The sequence below is a fragment of the Leuresthes tenuis genome, unplaced genomic scaffold (assembly GCF_036924035.1).
Source record: "Leuresthes tenuis unplaced genomic scaffold, fLeuTen1.0.hap1 SCAF_19, whole genome shotgun sequence".
Lineage (NCBI taxonomy): Eukaryota > Metazoa > Chordata > Actinopteri > Atheriniformes > Atherinopsidae > Leuresthes > Leuresthes tenuis.
In genome coordinates, this window is record NW_027325373.1 from 20,702,938 (window position 1) to 20,727,482 (window position 24,545).

The 24,545-nt window shown below is 39.0% G+C and overlaps 1 protein-coding gene across 2 annotated transcripts in view; it reads left to right on the forward strand.

Annotated features, from left to right (window-relative positions):
* Positions 1-3,277: 3,277 nt before the first annotated feature.
* col5a1 (procollagen, type V, alpha 1) overlaps positions 3,278-24,545 on the forward strand; it is a 69,739-nt gene continuing 48,471 nt past the window's right edge. For both annotated transcript variants that reach the window (XM_072371446.1, XM_072371447.1), the window contains exons 1-2: positions 3,278-3,756; positions 21,468-21,635. In XM_072371446.1, coding sequence (XP_072227547.1) covers positions 3,657-3,756; positions 21,468-21,635 — 268 coding nt within the window. In that variant the 5' untranslated portion in view covers positions 3,278-3,656. The remainder of the gene's footprint in view (positions 3,757-21,467; positions 21,636-24,545) is intronic.

Below are 24,545 nucleotides of genomic sequence, written 5' to 3' on the forward strand. Positions count from 1 at the left end.
AGTTTTGTCAGGACAGGGATTACAAATCAACACTGAGTGCCATGTAAACATAGTAAAATTGTGTATTTGCAGATCATTGCCCAGAGCAGTGTAATCTTAGCCAAACTATTGGTTACAACTACTATACTACTACTACTATAATTTCTTAAACCTGACTAAAAGAACACAAGGAATCGTCCATTCCAAACTGATCTCAGACATGCATCTTGCAATTAAAAGCCCTGTGGCTTACAAACTCCATACCTTTGTTGTGAGGACTTCATCTATTTATAAGTAAATACTTCCAAATCATGTTGGAGCATTAGCAGCCTGAGCTGAATACTGCAAGAGCTGGTGTGTCAAGTCCTCAACGTCAAAGATGACAAGAGGTAACAGTACAAAGTGGTATTGGAACTGTTGGGATGAAATCAGGTTGACACCAATCAATATGTCCAATTCTAGAGCTTTTTAAATCAAAGCTGGAGGCTGATCCAAAAGGCTGCCGGCCAGGCAGAGTTCTGATGAAAACTAGCAAGAGTGATCATATTTCTCCAGTTTGAACTTCTTTTCATTGGCTCCCTGTTAAATTCGGAATAGAATCGAAAATTCTGCTCCTCACATATAAAGCTTTTTGCTCTCAGACTGCAGGTTTACATGTGGTTCCCAGAGTTTTGAAAAGTAAAATGGGAGGCAGAGCCTTCAGTTATCAGGTCCCTCTGTTTGGAACCAGCTGCCAGTTTGGGTTCAGGAAGCAGACAGCCTCTCTCGGTTAAATCTTTCCTTTTTGACAAAGCTTGTAGTTAGGGATGGCTCAGGTGACCCTGAAACATCCCATAGTTATGTTGCTGTAGGCCAGGATTGCTGGGGGACCTCCCATGATGCACCTCTCCTCACTCTCTTTTACTCTTCATGTACACATTGCTGCCATTAACTTGTATTTCTCTCTCTCAGCAGGTATCAATGGCCTGGTGTTACAGTGTTTGTTGTCCCCTCTTTTCTGTCCTTTCAAACCTCAGCTGGTCGAGACAGATGGTCGCCTTTCCTGAGTCTGGTTCTGATGGAGGTTTCTTCCTGTTAAAAGCAAGTTTATTCTGTCCATATTCGCCTTGTGCATGCTCAGGATTGGGGATTGTGCCCAAGTGCCTTGAGATGACATTTGCGGTGATTTGGTCCAAGTGGTTTTAATGCTTAAACTAAACCAAACCAAACAGTAGATAAAAAAGTGGGTATATGCAAGAATTTCACATCCAGAAAAAATAATAACAGGTTACTTTAGGCGTGGAGGAGAAATGTGGACTGTATTAGGTGTTTTTTGGTTTTATAAACACCTTGACAGCTGTTATTGTGGCTGTGGAATTACAAAGAAAAGAGACACTTGACCACTAATCATCAACTTCCTGTTTCAGACAGTCTGTCCTCTCTTTTGTCTCACAGGAACTTCTTTCACAAAAGATGAAAGTCAGACTTGAATGAAGAATAACCATCTGGAATGCAGCATCAGATAAGTCAACATGTTTTCGTTTAGAAGACAAATTAAGGGAGTCAGTGATGGCGAGCAAAGGAGCAGTTGGTGAGCTTTGAGAGTAGCGTGGAGTAGACATAAACCCACCCTAAATACAGGGCACAGGCCATAATTTATCCCTATATTTGACCACGTAACTGACACATGTCAAAGTGGTCCAAAAAATGCTGGTTCAGTCTTGATGTTAACCATTGCACTTATATAGCTGAGCAAAAAGACCTGACATCTTTAAATCCATAAATCAAAGACGTTTTCACTGCGGTCTTACACTGATGGCATCTAAGGCAGAATTTGATGCATTTGCTATGTATTTGCTAAATACCTCTTTTGTAAGATGTAAGATGCAATATAACCAGTCTCAAATTAAACTGGGTGATAGCTACATTGCTCTAAAGTCCAAGCAGATTTGTTTCCCTAAAAAAGGCTCACATTTTCAGATTCCTTCATTTCTTTTTTTTCTTTTTGCATATTCTTCTCTGTTCGTGTGTGTCCATATCATCTGACCGTCCACTCTCTTTCTGGTGTCAGGACTTTCACCCAGGAGCCTGAGGTTTGTTTCCTGTTTGGCACCATTATATTTTTGCATTATTTTTAGACGGATTATTTTAGTTTTTCGCCTCATCTTGTCGAACATCCATAAATTAAAATCTTCCAAAGTCTTTCATAACCTACCAAATAAACTCTATTATTAAAGCTTCTCCTCTTGACAGTTGTAGTTTGTACACCAAGAAACCTCCACGTCTGAATATGTACATCTAACTTTATAGTGACCCCATTGACTGTCCCCATTCAAACCCATTTTGGCACAGTGCTAACGTGTCATGGTCTCAGATGTCGGCACAGCATCAGAGCTTTTTGTTTACTGTGTTTAAATCCAACGTTTACTGAACTGTAAATGGAAACCTGTCCCCCACTGCAGGAGCCATATGACAGTTTATAAAAGACAGCTGCCATTTTTTTATGCGTCCTGAAACAACAGCAGCAAGAACTAGTGTGAAGCTTTCTGTGACTCTTAAAAGTTGTTTGTAGTGAAAAATGTACTAAACTTTACATGTGAATACTCTCAATCTATCAAATAGGCTTCAGTGACTAAGGAAATACAGCAATTTTCCTTTCATTTATTGTATCTCATGGTATATATGATCACACTTTTAAATGTAGTAGACACTATCATAAATAACAACATAAGCAATGTCAATTTTTGTGGTGATTTTCTTAAAGAAACAGGATCATGATGTACCTGATTACAACATGAGTTCAGTAAACTGGATGGAAAGAAAGAGAAAGAGTGTGTGTGTGTATGTTTATTGCAATAGTCTTACTGTTGTAACCAATTCTGAAATTATCAAAAACAAACAAAAAAAAAATAGCTGGTACAAAGGCTATTGTTAGCGGACTATTTGTCATGGAGGTGTTCAACAGAACTATGGCTCAAATTAGAAGACTGCCCACCTGTTTGTCATGCATCATAATTTCACCATGGCTCACCAGGGCCCCTGGCAATCACATGCAGCTTTTAGAATCCCAACAAACTGGGGGTAATTAAACAGCTACATCATTTCTCCCAAATCTACATCATTTGTCCCAAAAGCAGTTTGCTTTTCCCGCTCTGACCCTCTCTGGAAAAAAAAGCGGACACCATGTTAAAAAAAGAAAAAAAAAATCACAGCGCGAGAATTGTAGGCGTGAAACTTTCCCCTCAACTTTTCCTCCCTCCCCCGGCCAATAACAGGGCCGGCTCTAGTGTGCGGACTCCTCTGATTTGCCCCTGTCTCCTGTCCGTGGAGTGAGTGACATCCTGGGGGGAGACTTTTTCTCGCGTGTTGCCCCGTTGACTTGACGAGGCTCTGCGTGACGACTGAAAGAAGGGGCAACACTTGAGCTCGGAGGCGCAGCGGTGCGGGCCACTTCAGAAGAGCAGAGAGGAGAGGAGCAGTGCAGGAGAGACGGTGCTCATCCGTCAACCAGCTGGAGGAACCCACACTAACATACCTTATGGCTGCTTGATAAATAACGATACACCCCCCCTCCCCCTTTTTCTCTTTCTCTGGGACTTTTGACTTTTAGTTTTGTCCTGACCTGAAGTTGTTGCAAGTCTAATCAGTTGCTGCAAGCTGAGAAATAAATCCACTTGCCGTGGACGGCGCAGGCGGTCATGGATACCCATATAAGATGGAAAGTTAAACGGAGGATAAGGGACGCCCAAATCACTTTAGCGGTGATTCTGCTTTTTGTCACGTCGCGTGCAAGTTCAGGTAAGATGCGTCGGCCGTCAGATGCGTGGATTCGCTTTGGAGGAGCGCTGCGCCGAAAAGTTTTTCTCCGCTGGTAGTGGATCACTGATGTCTGCCCTTCCTCCTTTATTGGTGCTCTGATGGGCTCGGTCCGAAACTATGTGACTTGTCAAAAGTATCAAATCACTGCTTTTGAGTTTTTCAGAGAAAGTCTTTGCTTTTGAGAAAGTCTGCTGATGATACGGTCAGTTATTCTCTATCTGCTTATGGGGATCCGGTCTGTGAGGAAGAAAATAACACTTAGACGGCTCGTTTATTATTGGGTTAGGCCAATGCATTTTTTTTAAAATTATCTTAATGAGTTGTTTTGGAAAACTTGTATATTGTTAGATGGTACAGTTTAAAAATGAAATAAAACTTATGCCTCCCTTTAAGAAGAGTTTTAGCAGACTTTTTTTATTGTTGCAAAATTGTTGTGGTGCAGTTTAAGAGAGTTAAAAAAAGAGGATTTTAAAGCAACCCCCAACTGATGAGAAGGATGAGCACAACTTTCATAAGAGGGAGGGGCTGCAGCTCATCTGAAGTGGTAGGGTGGAGTCCAGACGTGCTCCAACATCAGGCGACACACTTTCTGAAGCACTTGGGTTTGCTACATCTCAGTGAGGACACATATTTAACTAATTGCCCTCTGCTGGGTGTCTTTATGACTCTAAGTTACTGTTGTATTAAAGTCTGAAAATGTGGCTGTAAAGTTTGGCATTTCATTGAAATATCACATAGAGTTCAGTTCATTTATAAACCTGATGGAAAAGATGGTATTTATCACTGTTTTGTTCTGATGGGGTCAGAGGTCAGGCAATGGGGCCTTTTTATATTATTAGCACCTTAAAGACTGCCTGGCATGGCTGGTGGTCCGCTTTCTCCTGAGGCTCTGACACGGGCTGTTGAGGTGAACAGGTGGCTTCTTCTGTCTGCTGTGGACAGTTAGAAAGTGTCCAGGATTCTGCTGATGAGGTGGGAATCTGTACGAAGCCTAAACACTTTTTAAAGATATGTCCACTGTGCTGAGAGGGAGACAATTTGACAATAAAAACAGATCCAATTGAAGTGGTTTTAAAGGCTTATACATACTGCTAAATATAAAAAGAAATGACTGCATGTTGTTTATTTTCACGGGACCTTTTAGGACGGCTTGTTAACGGAGCACAACCCGAGGTCCAGGCATGCATATTGGATCTGGGTCATTTTTGAAGACAGGGGAAGACTTGAGCATTGAGAGGGTGTTCAGAACTCTGAAGCAATTTTAATGCTGCAGGCTGGATTTAATTATCTTTTAAAACTGACAGAGAGGACCAGACTCATGTTAAGGATCCTCAAGGGTTCTGATACACTTCCTGAAATTTGACACCTCACACATGCTGAATGGGAAGTACTTGACGATTAAGTGGTAGTACATGCCAAGTGCATGCAAGATTTGTGTAAAGTAATTATCTTGTTCGTCAACTATAACATTTTTACTTCCATTCAACTGTTTAGCTCACTGGCTTTCAGGTTAGCTTCAAATACAACATTGGATTACATTAAGTTTTTTATCTATACCAATTATAAATCTGAATTACAGAAATGTAGAAAAAAATAATTACATTTTTCACCTATTTTTCACCAATGTCTACCTACAGGGGACTCATAAATCAAATAGTTTAGTTCTTATTTTTAAATGCTTATAGAACGTTTAGTCATATAGTCATAGCATGTAAGTAGCATACCTACTTTTTAAGTAAGGTGCAAGGTTTATTGTTTAGATTTACAAGTTTTATTTCATAAAGCTACTTTAAATACATTTTTTATGAGTTGAGGAGAGCAAAATAAGCTGAAAACACAATTTTGCTTTGTAATACTTTGGAGATGAAATGTCAATACTCATTTCTCACTAGCTAGTTGCTAACTTCAGTGTTTGACATGTGGTTTTGGGCAGGTAGCATACAGTCAGTTTATCTGGGTTTTTCTCCTGAAAACGTCAGCCTACTGTTGCATGGTGTCAATCAAACCATTTAGGGGAAATTTGCTAAAATGATCTCTAGTTAAACTAGTGGCCATAATCTTGAGTTATTATAAAGATATAAACAAGTTTGGTTTGACTTTTCATATATGGGCCATTTTGCATCCTTTTTTTTTCAATCATTTGAAGTTCATAGAATTCCAGGGTAACTTAGTGGATGATCATACTGCATGCTAGTTGAGTTGTGTTGGTATGAGGGAATCCCAGTTCATGGTTTTTGGGAGGTCATCTTGTTGTGGTATTAGAGAAGAAACATTAAAGCTATGTGAAATGTGGTAATAACAGAGGTCCTGTAAGACATGAAGGTCAAGAATGAGAAGAGGGGTCAGAGTTGAAAGGTGAAGGTCAGGTCTTTCAGCTTCTCTCTAAACTTTACAGTTTCATTGCCTGAAGAGAAGCATTCTTTCTGTTGTTGGTCCATTTGTTCTTGTTTCAGTAAACTCTTCTATGACCCCTCCTGGAAGTGAAAGAAAGAAGACGGAGTATGTGTGTTTTTAACGAAAACAAGCGGTAGATATTTTGTTGTATTTCAAACTATTTTCTCAAAGCCAAACCTGCAGAATCAGAAGTAAGACTGATTCAGGCCAAAGAGATGTTTTGGCTGTCAAGATTGTCACTATTAAGTTTCAAGCTGTCTGTGGGATAGCATGGCTGCTGTAGAACAAATGAAGTTTATTCTCCATCAGACTTCCTTTGCATTACTGCCGAGTTGCTTTTTAACTCAGTTTCGTCAATCAATGGTTTCTTTTCACAAGTTCCTCTGAAGTTTGTTATTATTAATCAACCAACAGCCTTTTTGGATAGTCTTCGTCCATAACAGATATTCACACAGGGCCATAATCCACTTGTGCAGAGCACTTTAGTCATCAAAAATACTAAAATAACATTCTTTGAATACCTTGTGCAAATGAAAACAAGGATGGATTTTGGCCAGAGCCCCTGTTGGTGATATATCACAGCACTGAATGGAGCGATTGTTATGCCAAAACATTACAAAATGTATTCATGATTTAAGAATTATGCTATGAGTTTATATTTGTTTATTCCTAATAGAAGTTTTAAAGGGATAAACTGAAAAAAGCCCTTTCTGTTTCACTGAGCGCCTTCCCATCTGGATTCGATAAGGTCCATTGTGCTGTCTGCAAAGCCCTCCAAAAAGCCAGGAAAAATGTCTTCCAGATGTTTTCTTCCCATTCTTGGTGGACCAGGGGACCATGCAAAAAAAAAAAAAAAATGGAAGAAAGAAAAAAAAACGGCTGCACTTTTCTTTTAAGAGAAATACACCATTCTGTGCTGGTTTTAGGGAAAACTTCACTCAAATTACAGCGGCAGACTCATAGAAAAGCTTGTAAGTGTAATAATAACGTGCCTTTTGCTTCATCTCGGTTTGCGCATACACATCCAGGGTCATTAGAAGGTTCTTTTTGTTTATCTTAGCCAACTTTATGACAGGGTTAAAGGTTGACTACAGCTGGTCCACAGCTGCTTTTCATCTACATTCTCTTTATATATGGATACCTCTTCTTCAAAAGGAGTTTTATGGATTAGTCAAATTTGCCTTTTTCTCACATGTTAAATGTTTTTTACAAGGCCTCTTAGAAAAGTTCATAGGAGTGACCGAGTCCAGGCAGAGCTGAAATTGCATACCTTTGTATGTTTTAGAAGTGAATTTTACTGTATGGACAGCTGGTTGCCCTGAAGGATACTATAGAACTAAGCTTGTTTTCATTCATGAAATAATTTCGACCTGTCAAAAACTAATGCAACTTGTTGAATATGAGAGGCATTCATAGATTTGCATGACCAAGGCACATTCATTCTCCTGAGTAATCATTTTTTACTTGGGATCTAAGTAGCTTTTTTCTTCCTCACCTTCAAGTAGCAATCCCTGAGGTCATGTCCTATGCAATCAGATAAGTGACAGTGAGTAAAAGTGGCTTCTTGTGTGTGCCTATTGCTGTGGCGCAGAGGAAGGAATCTGGGCTGTGGAGAGACGCAGTGACCCTGCAATTGCATGTGCCACTTCAGCCTGTAAATGCAGGCTTTGTGGAAAGGACGCTGTAAATCAACTCTAATGCCTGATAATAACACGGCAGATAAAACAAAATATGCAGGACAAGTTTTTGACCCAATGTCAGAGTTAAGGAGACCCTTTGTGTAGCACAAGTGGTGTATTATTTACCACATCTTGGACAGTATATCGTCTATTCCTTTCCAGACTAATTAAGAGTCAAATAATTGTTTTGAACTGCTCAGTGGTGCTTTGTATTCATGAGACAATGTGCTTGATTTGAAGCCAGTTGCAGATTTTCTCTGAAAAGAACTATTTGCTCAAGACCCACAGTGATCATTCCAAATTACGAGTGAAATGGACGATGTGTACCTTACTCCTCGAACAAAACCATAAAATTGAGAAAGTGCTAGCTCAAGATGTCAACAAGAAAACATCAAATGATGTAAAAGTTGGATTTGTTAGCCCACGTTGCAGCCTCCTCTCCTGCATTTGGTTTTTATCAAGATGCATTGATGCAGGATGTGGTGCATGGCAGAGTGAAAATGGAGTCTATGAAAATGGTCCAGGCTTACAAGCAGAGTATTCACTTTAACTGGGAAACAGTGCTTTTCTCTGTAATGGTGTATTATAATCATTGAGCATGGAAAGCAATGTATGACTCATCCTTTCCAACCCTTTCCCCCCTTTCTCCAGCTTGAGCTAGCCACAGCCTTGGTTGCAGAAATACTGAGAGTAAGCATTTTTTCCCAGTGAGGGAAAACACAATAGTTTCTGGTCAGTGGTTGCTGTAGTCTATGTATTCTATTTTTAATTTATTATGTGATGAAATTACTAAAAGCATGGAAAAACAGTATTAAAGTAAGACATTTTGCCCTTTCAGCAGTTTCTTGTTTTTACGCCAAATGCTTAATTAACTTGGTCTTGTTACAGCAAGGGACTGAACAAGATTTCCACCACAAACACTTGTATGTGCTGGAGGAAGCTCACAGAGCTCATCTGTTAAATAGAAAAAGATAGAAAACACTTTCCTGAACTGATAGTTGGCCATGTTGAAAATTAGATAAGGTTATGTAATAATTTAATAACATAAATGCAACAGGGAAGCATTTCCTTGAATAGCCACTTGAGGCTGGTTCCATATGTGAGTCAACCCTTAGAAACCTCCAATTAAAAATGGCCAACTTTACAGCCAGACCTATTCTCGGTCTGTCCAAAAAATGCATCAATAAGTGCTTGGACTCATCTTCTGGTCGGAAGACAACTATAAAGCCTGAGTCACAGCTACTATTGTCTTCTTTTTAATGACAGCAGTTGGTGAGTTTTTAAGTATCTCGTCTGTTTCAATCAATTATTCCATATGGGCCATTTGTTCATCCCTTCGCAGTATCTCCTGAACCTCCATCCAAGCTTCAGGAGGGAAGTTTGACTTATTTGAGAATTTGCACATTTTAGCAAACATCCTTCTCAAGTGTTTCTTTTAATAAGTCACAAAATCCTCACAAGGAGGCATGAGGGATGGCTGGATAGTGTGTTTACATGCCGTGCTATTTATAATTTATGCGTTTTCAACCATGTGAAACATGTTTGGTTTTTTTCAAACTGAGAGTTCTATTTAGTTGATAAGACAACAACACTTCACTTAAACACTTCTTCCACTTTCTGGTTGATTTAAGCATTAGCAGTATTTGGTTAGAGTTTGAAAATGATCATGGTTGGGACAAAATACATTCTTTTTACAATGCAGTCGTCATGTTTGGATGTCATTTTTACAGTTCACAGTAAAGTGAGGTCACGTATTCTTTGAGTATAAGTATTAGAGTTGTTTTGACCAGCATGAGCAAATGACCAGTGAAGTAATTTTTGGGAGGAGGACACTTACAAAGACTTACAGACTTCTGCATTGCCTGTTTATATTTTTAATGAATAGATTTTTTCCAATATTATCGAGTGATGCACCATTAGCTCCACTGGTGACAGGAATAGGTCGCTTTCAGCTTGGAAGGCAGTTATTGGCAGATTTAAAGAAATCCCATTTTTTACCAATAAAGGCGACACATTGTGCACACAGCGACACAGACACATTTGTTTTCCCTGTGAGCAATTTGTGATACCTGTACGCTGAAAATGAGTCTCGCAGGATCAATCCCTAAAACTCATAAAAATCCTGGCACCCGCCGAATGTGCCCAATGTGCTAGCAAGCGCTCACAACCATCAACATACCAGCAGCCTCTGCTGTCTTTGATTTATATCAGCACTAAAAAAGGAACTCATGGAATGTCAGGCATAAAATATCTTTTATTATTGCTTTTATTTTTTGTATTGTGTAAAAAAAGAGTTTAAGGACCTGCTTGAAGAAAATTGTTATGTCCTGTCACCTTATTTATAGCACTTTATTTATAGATTTCTGGTGACTGAGAGAGAAGGTCTTGCTGCAGCTGTTTTTAGAGAAAATTTAAGACTTTTTTTCAAGTCAGTATGTTATTACATACAGTATAATTTTCAGTTAAAACAAAAAGATGAGAGTTAGAGTCTTAAATCTGTTGCATCTTCTGTCATTATGGAGGAGACTGTTTTGAGTTAACAATGGAGTTACTCCGTGGATGTGCACAGTGTCCCTGGATTCTCCCTCTGATCTATCCTTTGAGTGTAATTTCAGACTGCCAAAGAAGGCGACTGCTAAATGGCTTAAAAAGGAAGCTCACAAACCAGTGCGTGACTTGTGACTTTGCAGTTAATACGTCCATCTTTTACATATATGTTTTGGTTTCACCTCTGACTGTTAAACTTTAGTGGAAAGTTTGTGTACCTGTGTACTGAAATTACTAATGTAATAGGAAAACAAACACCTTAATTAGGGATGTACCAAATTTGAAATTCCAAGTCAATACCAATACTGATAATAAAAATGATAATTTAGCCAAAGGGCAGAACTGAATTTTAATTATTAATTTCCCCTTTAATGACAGGGGAACAATGAAATGTGCTTTAGAATATAAAAATTAACTGCCTTAGAGTATTTCAGCCATTTGAATAAGCACATAAAGAGCAAGCTTAATAATTTATGACAAGATCACAATTATCACAAGATAATTTGTGTAAAGAAAAGTAATTGTTTCAAAGGACTTTTCAGCTTGTTAAATCATTGCCTTCTCAATTTGTTTTCAGCACTGTCATGGCCCCACCTGATGAATTTTAGCCAGTGCCATTGGTGGACATTATCGTATTTGCTTACTGCGGTCAACAAACTGAATATCAACTGAGACTGATGTTAAGTAGATGCATCTTTGAATCTGAGATTACTGCTTAGCAATTGGTGAGACACAATCTAAAACATTAAGAACATGAAACTAGTTGGAGACTTCTTAATATCTTTAAAAGGAGTTTCCTCACAGAAAGCTTGAGTTATACTGGTTTGATCTTAAACAAACAAAGGCTACAAAGGCTACAAAAATGAAAAAAATGTCCAAAAGTGCTATTGCGGCATCTGTTCAAGAAGTCTCTCAGAATTTACTGCCACCACCAACATTTACATCTACATTTTGATAGCAGCATTAACTATGTCACTGACACATTATTCTGACAATGAAAAGATTACTCGCTGTGGGTTGGTGAGTCTTTAACTGGGCTAGAAAATAATACTAACTCAGCCATTTATTAGTATTCCTCATCCTATAGGTAAACTAAAGATAGAGGTTAGGCTCGGTGATCAGGACGCCTAGGATTAGCTGAACTCATGTATACAAAGTCTCCAACTTCAACTCAAGCCTAAAAGCATATCTCACAAATGTCTATATCTTGTTTTTGTCCTTTTTTTGATTCAGAAAAATCTCACAGTGGCGGCAATTCCTAATTGGGTCTATGCAACATCTCTTTCAGAATGCGTGTTCCCTTGCTGCTGTTCTGTATTGTCCATTTTCTTTTTTCATTTTCTGAATATAATATAAGATGAATGGTGCACCATGGACATATTGTCCTACCTGTTTTAAGACCTGCCATACTTTTGCATCAAACTTTTGTGGAGCTGGAAAGTTTGGGCAGAGATAATTGGTTGACTGACGGCTCCACTATGTATTTTCTTTCTTTTAAACAAAAGGATTTGATTCCATCTGAGACAAGAATTCAGTAGCTGATTCTGATGCTTTAATTGTAGATGATTCAAGCAAAGTGGCTGGCTTTCCTTCACATAGTTTACTTTTTTACCCACAAGGTTGAAATTGCTCAAGTACATCACTGGTTGAAGTGTCTGTAGGAGATGAATTGATGGCTGACTTGGCTGTCATTGCAACTTGTGCATGCTGTTTGGCACCTCCTGACATGTCAAGCGTTCCCTTCCTCGGGTTTTAATTTCAGGTTGTGTTATTACTACTACAGGAACATTCATAAATAGTCCTCTTGTTTCCTGTTGCTCCTTTGCCACACCTTTCTGAATTACTTTTTTAATGTGTCCTTTCCAATTATTTCTCATAATTCCCTTTTGTTTCTGACAACATTGACAAGATTACTCATACATCTTCAAATAATTCTGTTTTTGATGCTCAGCTTACACTCACTTCATTTCTGTCTCATATCCTCAGCATTTCAACATCTCTTGTCATGTAAATATCATTTGAGGGATTGTAGCTTTATACTAAATAAACTAGAGGTTCTGGGTTCAACTAAAGGAGTTTTCTATGTTTTCGGTATTTTTGTGTCATTGAGTTCACTAAATATTATGCAACTTTTCCTTTGAGTGAAAATAGATTTCATATTTTGGTTGATTGCCATCATCAGGAGGCACAGCACCTTAATGAACTACATGAGAATGTGATGGGCCTTGCATGTGCCAATGCAGGATAGCCCTTAACAAAAATAAAATCCTCAATATTGTGCAGGATTTGGCACGTATTGTAATCTTCTTCATTAGTTTGTATCATTGTGTTGGTGGTGGAATAATACTTATGTGTGAAGTAGGCTGAGGGGTAGTGGTTCTATAATGTCAGTGCTGCAGGGCCTTCCCTTTATCGTAAATTTCTCAACAGGCAGCCATTAAAACCATATCTGCCGCTGGAAAGAACTCACAAGAGAAGATAAATTAGGCAGTGGGAAACGTGTCTTTGAAGGGTTATTAAAAGTCAAACCGAATGAAATTTGCGAAGAAGAGGAAGATAAAGCCAACAAGTATGAAATGAGAAACACTGATAATAAGACTGAGATAAAAGTGATCGCATATGTGCCTTGAAAATTGCTATTTCTTTACTTTCTTGCTGTAAAATGAGCATTCAGAAGTGCACTGTGGAATCTTGACTCAGTTTTTCCATCTCAGTCTGTGGTGGGCGGTAGACAGTGATTTATCCCCACTGCTGTGAGCTGCAGCATGGAGACAGTGAAGTAAACCATCTGGTATTCCCACTGTTAAAGCAATAAGAGGCCGTTTAAAGCATTGAGCTTCAGAGAACACAAGAGACATTCTGGTCTGAAAAACTCTCTGTTCTCTGGATCACTTTTCAGGTGTGTGTGCCTGCATGTGAATCATTAGTCTGTGGCTGTAGGTCTACATGTGCAGGACAGCAGATTATGCTATGATTATTGAGCTTATCTATGGGTTTAATTCTGACTGCATGTCACTTCTTTATATTTTTCATTTGTAAGTTGAGGGTGAGAATGTTTTTGGTATCCTGTTATTAAAAAGAGGGAAGTAAATGCATTCAGTTTATATGAAAAGCAAAATATCTCCCTTGTGTTAATATCTCATGAAGTCTTCCACCTGGCTGCTTTTTACATGTGCTGCTTTCAGCCCAGGTCACTGGGTCACAGTGTCCTGAAACGTGTGGACTGAGGGTGGCCGATAAAATGAAACTGAACTGACACTTGCATGTGCAGTCCCTTACAGACTTTTGCTCATGCTAGTTTTAACCCTGAACATCTCTTGCTTTTGGTAGTTGTCAGCCAAGAAAATACTTCACATATACTTGCAGCTACATTGCATTCATGCTACCTCTTCGTTAAAAAAAAGAAAGCTGCTAGAAATAAGGTGAATGCCACTGTAATCCCTGAGAAAAAATACACAAAGCTTGACTGTGAAACTTTCGCTGAATTGTCCAATCCTAGCAGACCAGAACCAGAGTTAAGTTGTGAGACTGACCCCATGTGAAGCTTAAGTTGGCAAAAATTAGCTTGCATTGTTGAACTTATCCTTATAAACAAAACCCTTCTTTTTTCAGTTGTAATTATCGTGTTAAGTTATTGGTCGAGGCTTCAAGCTTTTCGTGGAATCTACTAAGTGTACGTGAAAGTTATTTCGTACTATAACTTTCAGGCTTTTTTTCCTTCAGTTTAAGTGAGGGCGTTGAGTCAATAGCTGGGTTCCTGTTGAACTGTGTCGTAAATTATAAACTGAAAAATAAAATCGTTTCAACAGGTGTTACAATCAGACTGTTACGAGATAGTTAAAGGTTAGTTGACTAAGAAAAGGGGTAGGTGGTGCTGGTTGTCCTGCCATAATTGCAAAAGAAGAGGGTACAATAAGGTGATTTCCCCCATGCAGGAACAGTTCTGACACTTATCGTTACTCAGTTATATTGTCGTCTCTTTCCACCTGTAATCTTGTCTTTAGAGTGAGGACAGTATATCGTAAAACTGTCTGACAGTGTGGTTTAGGTGTTAATGAAGCTGAGGGGAGGAGGTTAGTGTGAGTACTTTCTTTTTTTCTAAGTAGTGTTGGATCCTGTCAGGTGTTTGCATTAGTTTTCTCATGTGTTGCACGTCTGCAGTAATGTGTGCCCATGCAGACTGTGTGCTGTGCTCAGTCTAGCGTAAGTATAATGCCTGCAGTATGATTCCTGTGTCTGGTCACATGAAACCCTGAAACAGCAACTTAAGGTTATTGCTAATGGATATTTGTCGTAAGTCTTTACCCTTTTTTCCTAGTTTTTCAGACTCCCTACCTTGAATACTTTTGTAATTTGCAAAACGTGTTTTTAAATCTAGGTTTATTGTTGCTTTTTTAGAGCAGATGTCGGCCATCTCACAAAGTATACCTTTGCAAACTCTTTTAAAGCTGAATCTGTAATACCAAAAGTAGAGCGTTTATACACTCTGAAACAAGGTCACTAAAGCCTTTCCCAGTTTCAGTTTCAGATCCCTTATGTGAGATGTCGTGGTGGGTTAATCTATGTTTTTGTGCAGAAAAAAGGGAGATATGCCTACTATCGCTGCCCTGAGTGCAGCATTCTCATTGAAAACTAACATGTGCACCAACGGCTCATGTCCCCAACAATGCAGACCAGAGCTGATTGATACCAGTGACTTCTGCAGAGTCATTTGATGTGGGACTGTATATTATCTCTGTCCCTTGATCTCTAAGGTCAGGTGTTAGCAGTTAGGAAGTATTTTTCACAAGTGTTAAAAAGGCTTAAGAGAAAAAGATCAGTCACCATTTATCAAAACAAATGTTTTTTATGTAGAATTGATATTAGTATTTATTAGATCTTGTTGTGTCAGGCTCTGAGAAATTTCCATGGAGGTTGCAGGCTGTAAAGCAAGCCTCTGTTCCTTTTGCTTTACATCCACTCCGGTGGATCTAAACGTAGAGGTCTTCTTGCTTTAATTAAGGATCCATTTATCACGGCTGCCTCACATAGTCATGCATTAATTTGGAGTGTCTTTTGGGCATGTCCTCAGATATTCATGATATGCGTTTGCAAGCTGCAATATGTAGGTGACTGGTAGGGCCAAATTTGATTGGATGCAGGTAAAATGGTAAAGAGGTAAAATGGTGGGAAGTTTTATTATTTTTCTGCATCTTCCCGATGAATCTGCTTGTCTAAATAGCTTGCGAGAGATCAATACTAGTTTGGAAACATCCATGCATAAAGGAAAATGTTGGATCGGAGATGGTGCAGATGGCTTGTTTTTTTTCAGTTTGAGTCATCTGTTGTGGCCCCAAGTAGAATCCTCCGAAACAGTGAACAATTACGTCCATGACAAATCAAGTAGCTCGCATCAGCATGTGAATAAAAAGCAAATATATTCTTGGCCTAACAGTACGTAATAGCCAGTAACGTGGAAGTAGCTTTTTTGGAATTGGAAGCATCAGCTAACATTTTGCAGCATGAAGTACATGTTATACTAAACTAAATGAGGCGTAGGTGCGAGTGAGTCTTATGTAATAAGCAAAAGTAAAGTTTATTGGTTACCTTTGCAGGGTTAAGAATGTTGTACTTCTACTTTTTAAAGGTTACACACTCTTTCTAAAGATAATTAAAGCACAGAACCTAATTGTAATCTACTGTACTCACAGTGAGGCTCCAACTTCAGAACAGTTAGCTTCAAGTTTTATAACAAAATCAGGTGAAATTAAAAAAAGAAAAAAAGAAAGAAAAGAGAAAGTCTCTTACACCTTTCTGTGTGTGATGCACTCTAGGAGGGGGAAGTCTCTCATTGGACATTCTTGTATTTGGCTGTGCTGGTTTCCAAGAGAGGCAGGGTCCTCTTTATGGCTGCTAATTACTCCTTGTCCTCAGCAACAGGTCAAGCATGTGCCTGGAGAGTTATGCCTCACTTCAGGAAGGGCTGGAGGAGGATAGGGGGCAGTGAAAGAGGGAAGAATGTTAATCCCCCCCATGAAAAGGTCCTAACTCATTGTCCGGCACCCCTCCTCCTGTCAAATGAAATGGTGTTGTCTGGAGTCACTAAGGGTTGTTACAGAGGCTGTGTGTGTATAAGTACGATATGTATGCATTGGATGCAGTTGGATGAGTACTTACGGGAATGGGATCCACCACAGTTTTGGCATTGAGCCCAAACTAGGATCATGAATCTGGCCCTCAAGCCCCTGCTCACATACAGTGAAGAAAAAGGTAGAAAGAAGTCTGATAGGGAGAGGGAGATATATAGAAATGCACACCATGCCTTTTGCTTTCTGCAACAGTTCTAACATAATCATCTCCATACCTTAAAATTAAGTCACACTTAAACAACACTTTTATGAATTAATTTCCTTTACTGAAGCCTCATTCAGCTCATGTTTGACAAATAATCCTATAAAATTCTGAAACAAAGCTAAACACTAAAGATAAACTGAAGATATCGCCAGTTTTCTGACTAAATTATGCATTTCATTTACAAGTGTTCCATGCCACAATGCTTGCTGTGACCCAACTGTAAGAGAAAGAAAATAGTGGCACATTGAACACGAGCGCATGCTACTTGGGTTGTTTTTACTTTTCAACTAAGGTAACATGAATATATCCAGTGTCAGACCTAACCAAATTCCCATTAGAAATTAATTTAACATGGGTGTCCTTGGCTGCCCTGTCTGTAACTGTGCTGTAATTGCATTTACTTGTTTACAGCAGGAGCCCTGTGGCTGATTGAGGTATTGCATACTTTACAACTGCTTAAGTGTGCAAAGCAAAGAGCAAAGAAGTATGGATAACATAAAAATAAAAAAACCCAAACATTTTTATTGACACAAAGTAATTTCCTTGGAGTGCTGAAGCTTAAAGGCTGCTCTGTATTTACCGTCTTCATTATTTGTCACATTTCCTTATTGACTTGCATGAAAGTAGTTAAAGTGGCGTAAGATGAGAGGCAGACTGGCCAAAAGCAAATGTACACAAGACCGTGTCATATAAACAGTTTTTGTGTACTTATGGTGAACCTGCCTCTTGGATGTAAGGGACTGTGGTCAGAGGAAAAAGTATTTTTAGTATCCGGTGGCAGAGGTGTTGGCTTCTCAAGGGACCTGCCATGCTAAGTGTGTAAACATCTCAGTTTAACAAGGTGGGATTGAGACCCATACCTGCGGTTTCGGATGTGGTCAGAGTAGCCTCCGCTGGCAGGTCGACTGCCGGTGACAGAAATCCATGAATGAAGATGTGTGAAAATATGTAAGCGAGGTGAGACATTTCACTGATAACATCCTGGATAACGACTGGATTCTGTCACGCACCATGTGAATCCTTCCTTTACCTTTGCTTCTTCTCTGATGGGTTTCAAAATGTCATTTATTTTTTGGTTGATGCCAATAATATGATACATTTTTCCTTTTTTAGCCTTTGTTGAATGCTGATCAGTGGTCCCCTCCTCCCTGTGTGGTCATGTTCAGATCCATGGGGAATCAAAATCTCTAATGAAATTAGGGACTGCATTTATGCGGCGATAAAAGGAAACAGCTAAATGTAAATGAGAAAGTGCAACAGTTAGACTGGTGTTGTAAAGAATGGTCAACTGATATGGAATGAAAAGAATCCTGATGACAGTTGTTTCCTTTCCCAAAGCTGTTGATCTTTCCTGGGATTGGATTGTGTCAGTGTGGATTAGCAATGGCAACACACACACTCATGGGTCGTGACACAGTTAACGTCGGCTGGATGCTCCGTACTAACCCCTCCCCAAACCCCCCCACCCCCGCTCCTCCTTTTTTCCTCCACCGCGGAACCGAGCTGGATGTTATTATGTTTCTCTTATTGCATCTATGACAGGAGACATTGTTATGATGCATTGTGCGTCTGGGTTTTTGTAGCCCAGAGATACTTTATTGAATCATTTAGCAACATTTGTGTGTTGTTATGATCTTTAATCTAATAAAGTGGCTTGTGGTGCGCTGGATACATCAGCTACTGTCGGTTCATGGTTGTTGGATTAATTTGAAGAAGACAGACCTTAACCCTTTAATTTCCCCCTCTACCATGTTATAGATGACATTTTTCCCATAATATACTGTATCTTGATGAATATTTGTGGAAGAAGCTCTCCTCCCGCTCTGCCACAGGGCATAGGGATGCAATGCTTAAAACAGCATGTTAGGCCATTACTTTTTTTCTAAATTTGATACTACATCTCAAGCATTAAAAAAAACATTGATTATTATAACTCAAATAAACAAAAACAAATAAACTATTTCTGCTTCTTTTTTCTTGAAAGATTAAAAACAAGTGGAAAATGTCTGTCATTGCCAGATAAAATGATGACTCAATAGCTAATGTCAAGCCATGTTGACCTGGATGGTCTTGAAATACTTGAAAGATGTAAGTAGGGCATTACGCGGCTGTATCCAAATAAGGTCAAGGGGACACTGTGTTGATAAGAAGACACTAAAGAAGATGGGTAAGGGGGGGTGAAAAGTGAGCCTATGCCTGGATAGTTAAAACCATCTGAACATCACTATCAGATTGTAACACTATAGCTTGGCTTGAATCAGACCACAGTTAAGCTTCATTATTTGTACAGCATTCCCTTTGTCAGCTATAATAGATTTATTTCCATGCCTTCTGTGGACTGCCTCTGTGCAGCTGTTTGTGATCAGTTGATTTATTTCCAAAGGGATAGTATGCTTCTAGATCTTGATGGACAAGTGGGAATTACTGTAGTGTCAAAACAGACAATGTTCAATGTTTTACCGTGAACATTTGAGGATGTCTGAGAAAAGATTTGCCTTTAGACAACTCTGGTCCTTGAATTAAGATGCTGTCTCTGTTGGTTTACATCATTTTGCTGTTTGAGTATGTTGGTCGTAAAGTAAATTTATGATATGAGTTTGTAAAACCTTGAAAAATAATTGCTTGCTTTAGACTGCAGGAGTTATGTAAGAAATAAAATACTTAGTTGTTTCATACTGTAGTTTTCTTTTTGGTGGGCAACACACATTCTATTTTCTATTCTTTTTTTATTCGTTTCTATTCTAAAGAGTCATAAAAGAAGTAGAGACCATTTTCCACTAATTGGAATGGTCAGCATTAACTTTGACCAATTGACTTACAAATTGACCCACCGGCCATGTTTATTTTTCTGCTGGTTTGTTGTATGAATTGGACACTAAATCATGTGGAATTGTTGTGAATCATGCAAATCTGTTATTAACCAAAGGGTTACAAGGATGTAAACAAACCGTGGAAGCTGATTTCTGACAGATTAATCAGGGCATTTGGAACAGAAGTTAAATTGCTCTTCAGATGACAGTGTGACACACTGTTACATTACTCTGCTGCAGAGCTCCATTCTCATTAAATGAAGCTCTGTCATCATATCAAATGATACACATCTTCTTCCTGGTGGGCTAGTGTCTCTCTGTCTCTTCATTGTGAGCTGATGACAGATCAGGCTGTCTTTTTGTTTAAACCCTTCACTTTAAAAGCTCAGTCATCTTGTGGGATTGACTGACAGGAGTATGTCAGTAGTTGTCTTTCTGGCTTTGTGTTTAAAGACTGTAGTAGGCGGGTTTTCAAGTGGATAGTTGATAGATTTCTCTTAGGTAAGCTGTCTACACAAATACACTGCTACTATATTTGTGCGCCTGCTTAATATAACTCTCAAAGCAATACTGTGATGAATTAGAAAATGACCCCACACCTTATTAGATGCACATCTAGTTTGTGTAGACTTTAGTGTGTTTTATTTGTTAAGCACCAAGTAGTTGGATGTCTGGTGAATCTTCAGCCTTCTTTAGCTGAGTTCTTAACTTTCTGATTATGTAGGAAACATGCAGTCAAACTTCAGTTGATGAGAAGGAAGTTTTTTTTTTTGTAACTGCCCAGCTGTAGGGAAACATGTGCAGCCAAAGTGTTCCTAAATGGAAAGCTCTGTTTAAGAATGTCCAGTTTTTTTAAAATTGATTTCTGCTGCACTGAGTCATGCTTAATGACATCCAGCTGGAGGCTGTTGCGGGGCAATGCAGGCGGCTCTAAAGCACAATTCCTATGTGCCCCTTCATCTTTTCACCTTTTTAGCCGCCCTTTCACTCTTAAATGGTTGCGGCTCTTAAAAGGTTATTCTTTTAACGGTGTGTGGTCTTTACAGACTGACGCAGCGACTGCTTTACCTGTGGGTTAGGCTCTGTTTTTGCTTCTTCCCAAAGTGCTATTATATTCTCACTTTCAATTTAGTTTGATTAATTAAAACACAATAGATATCCTTGTTTTTCTCTCTTCGATATGCTTCCTCAATTTTAGTGTTTGCCCACGTCTTAAGCACTCTTATACCTCCTCTTCATAGCTGTAGGCTTCCCCTGATGACCAAGTGCCCCTTTTTGCTCAGATCTTTGCTTGGTCAAGGCTTTAGACTTGCTTGTGTAATCTTGTAGCTTGTTATGTGTGCAACTGGCTGCAGGAACAGCTGTTTGTCCTGGGTGGTTTTGGCGTGTGATGGTGCGGTCCAGGGTCAAACTCAATGTCACATTGTTCTGACCCAGTGTACTTCTGTGGTGGCCTGGTTACAGCCAAGCGACTGGCTTGAGAGTGTGCTAATTGCATGGTTGTGGTCTAAGAGAGTCAGCGGTGGGCTCAGCGCTGCAGCAAAATGAATGGAAGAATTGGTTTTTGTGCAACTGTAACCCATGATCATGGCAATCTATAAATGGGCACATCTCTCTTTAGTGCTTAAATGGATAACATAAATCTGCTTCCAACCCCAGCTGTGAAGTGTCCTGCACAGTAACTTGTCTCTCTGAGTCAGCACAAGTCAGAAAATAGAAGGAATGGTGAAAAAAAATTGCTATAATTAAACCTCCTCTGTGATGCATTTTGGTAATGTTTCTGTATTGACTATGTTTGTGCTCCATAAACAATTCAATATTGACTATGAATTTAACAGTGTTTTTACAAAATGCTTTGACAAATCCAATCAGTTTTCCTGATAAATCTAACATCTATCTCCCTTTGTCTCTCTTTTCTTCATTGTAGCAGAACCAGCAGACCTCTTGAAGATTTTAGATTTTCACAGTTTACCTGAGGGTGTTACAAAAACAACGGGTTTCTGCTCACATAGGAGGTCAACACAAGGACCCGATGTGGCTTACAGAGTATCCAAAGATGCCCAGCTCAGTGCCCCTACCAAACAATTGTACCCAGGTGAGTATCTGACTGAACCCACTGTGTCTTTTTACATCTGAGAACTTATCCAGGGACTTTTTAATGTCTCGTATCATCAAACATCAAACAAATAAGCTCAAAGATATTTAAACTGATTTTGGTTTAGTACACTTTCTACAGACATTGTGGTTTTCTTAAGAAATGATATTCAGATGTAATGTTTTAATATTGATGGAAAATAGTTTGCGTTTGACTCCACATTGTCTCCACTTTTTGCCCCCTCCAGGTAGCAGATTTATTGGCTCCTACAAATTGATCATTTATGTCAATTCTACCTTTACTTCAGAGAGTTTTAGGTGGTAGGAGCCTGTTGTTTAATAATTCTCCTCTTAATATGTTTATCATTAGTATTTCTAGGTCTTTATCACCATTTCTAAAAAAGTCAAAAATATCTGTGACTGAGATAGTTTAAATGCTCAGTCACACATTGACATGTTGGAGAATTAAAGATAATGCCCACTCCTTGAAAACTCAAAAGATATATGGGATCCAGCCCTATAATTTTTGATGGTGTAGTAGGAGCTGGACGAAACAATAGCGACAAAAACTGGGGTGGCAGAGGGGAGGGAAGCCTGAGTTTCCTCTGCTGCCTTGTTCTATTGTGCTGACGTGGCTCAGAGCTGCTGCTTTGGTGCTCTGCAATAGTACTTTCCTCTCTGTCTCCTCCTTCTCCGGCACTCTTTCCTTGCCTTTATTTTCCCCTCAAGCATCATAATTTTCCTCTCTGTTATTTCTTGAAGACTAGCGCTGCCTTGCAGTGATGTGTTCCTCTTTTTGATCTAACCTCTGTCGAGTGAAACATGCTGATCTCCCCTCTCTGTAGCCTTACTGTATATGACACGCTGTCATGGTCTAGATAGAGAAATAATAACCTTTCTAGTGATCTGAGCTTCCACAAAGCTTAGATTGGATGACATCGTCATTCCTGGCCCTCTCAGATGCTGAATTGGCCTTCGCGGACGTTTGATCAGTGGCATGACTCTTCCTTTGGGCTTAAAGTCGAGCCACAAAGCTTCTGCGGCCTGCATGCCCCTACATGCTCTTCAATCAAGCAAATACTGTTCACTTTGATGCTCTATGACAGAACAGCAACATATGGGTCTTTGTTTAGACACACATTCTATAATTACACACAGTCTACTCTGGATCATCCAAAATAACAGTCCACATAAAACAAACCAACTGGAAGGGTTCATAATAGGCACCACATAGTCTTAAGGTGCAAACAGACTAGCTAGTTGTCTGTCACTTGAAGGCTGGAAATCCATTCTCAGTCTTTGTGATGTGGCCCTTCTTTTGGCTGAATATAACAAGAATGTAGTGCTAATATATTCCAGAAGGCAGCTAAACTTGTGAGATCATTTTATTCATCTAATTTTCTCCATTTAACTAAGTTTGTTACTGAGTTATGACTTTGGCCCAAAGCCCAGAAGTGCTTTTTGACGAAATTATCAATGCTGCATTCTGAGTTGAAGTTAGAGATAAAGACACAGTATACTGTTAAAAACAAAGGCATGTATGCGTGCTCCTTTTGTTTTGACTATAGTGTTGGTAATAAAAACCACAGCAGCTTATTGAGAACACACCGGCCTGTGACCCCATAACCACAGACAGTCTGCGATGATGTGTTGGAAAAGAGCAAGTGCAGACATGCAATCATTAGTCAAACATGTGGAAGGGATGATTCATTTGAAACTCCAGAGGATCTGAAAACAGAGGAGACCTTTCTTACCTTCATTAAGGGAATGAGAAGTGAATCAAAAGGAAAATATTCTGCTCTCTTCTACTTTTATATCACAAAACATATGCACCCATGTAAGTTTATAAAGTGGATGATAGCCAACAAAAAGCAAGAGAGGGATAATGCTGAAGCTCTTGCATTCTGTCTGAATGGATTGAGCTGTACCTTGGCATGTGCAGTTGAGGCACTCAATGAAATTCCAATGTCTACAATCACACACAGTACATTTACATTTACATGCACAATTAAGCTGAGCTTGACAACGCCAAGCCTTTCCAGTCTTCAAACGTAGGAGGAGAATCGATTCATTGACTGAAGCACGGCCAATTCTGCTACCATAGACCATATTCCCCCTTTCGGCATATCACTATTGGGCTTTTTTGTGATTGTCCTTTCCGGTCAAAGACAGTGGTGACTTGGCTAGCTTTGCAGTCAAGTCATGAAAACTGTATGATTTCTTTTTTTATTATGATTCAATTGAGAGACTTTATATTAGTTAAAAAACACACAAATATATGTAAAAAGTCTTATTTAGTAGTAAGCAATCATGATATGTTGTTGCTGACATATGATAAGCAGATATTTAGTTTATATAATGCAGTTATTCTGATATTAATTACAGAACTGATCATTTACTCCTCATGCCTAATTTAAAAAAAGAAGTTACTTAACATTAACTTATTTTCTATCAGCCTCTTGTATTGTAAGATGACAGCAGGTTGAGTGATATCTTAGGTAAGAAGTGAAAACACACCTGAAGAGGATGATAGATTAGAGGTTGCTGCATCTCTGGTGTCTTAGTGTTTGGTAATATTTTATTTATTCTATTTACACCTAATGTGAGCTGTTCACAGACAGATATAAAACCAAAACAAGCATTTAAATCCAACTTTTTACTTTTGAAAGAAAAAGAAAAGACAAAGTTTTTTTTCTTGGAAGCCCTTGTGTCACAAGATGGGATTTGGACTGTTCTCAAACTCACGTTTTACCCTTCCGTTATAGCCACTTACTCTTTTATAGGTAGTTAACTCTGCAGCAAAATGGAGTACCACTGGAATGCAGATACAGTAGGAGGGATTTATACACAGTGATGACTGAATGACCAATTACAGGACGGAAGACTTTCTACCCCATTTAACTGCTGCTTG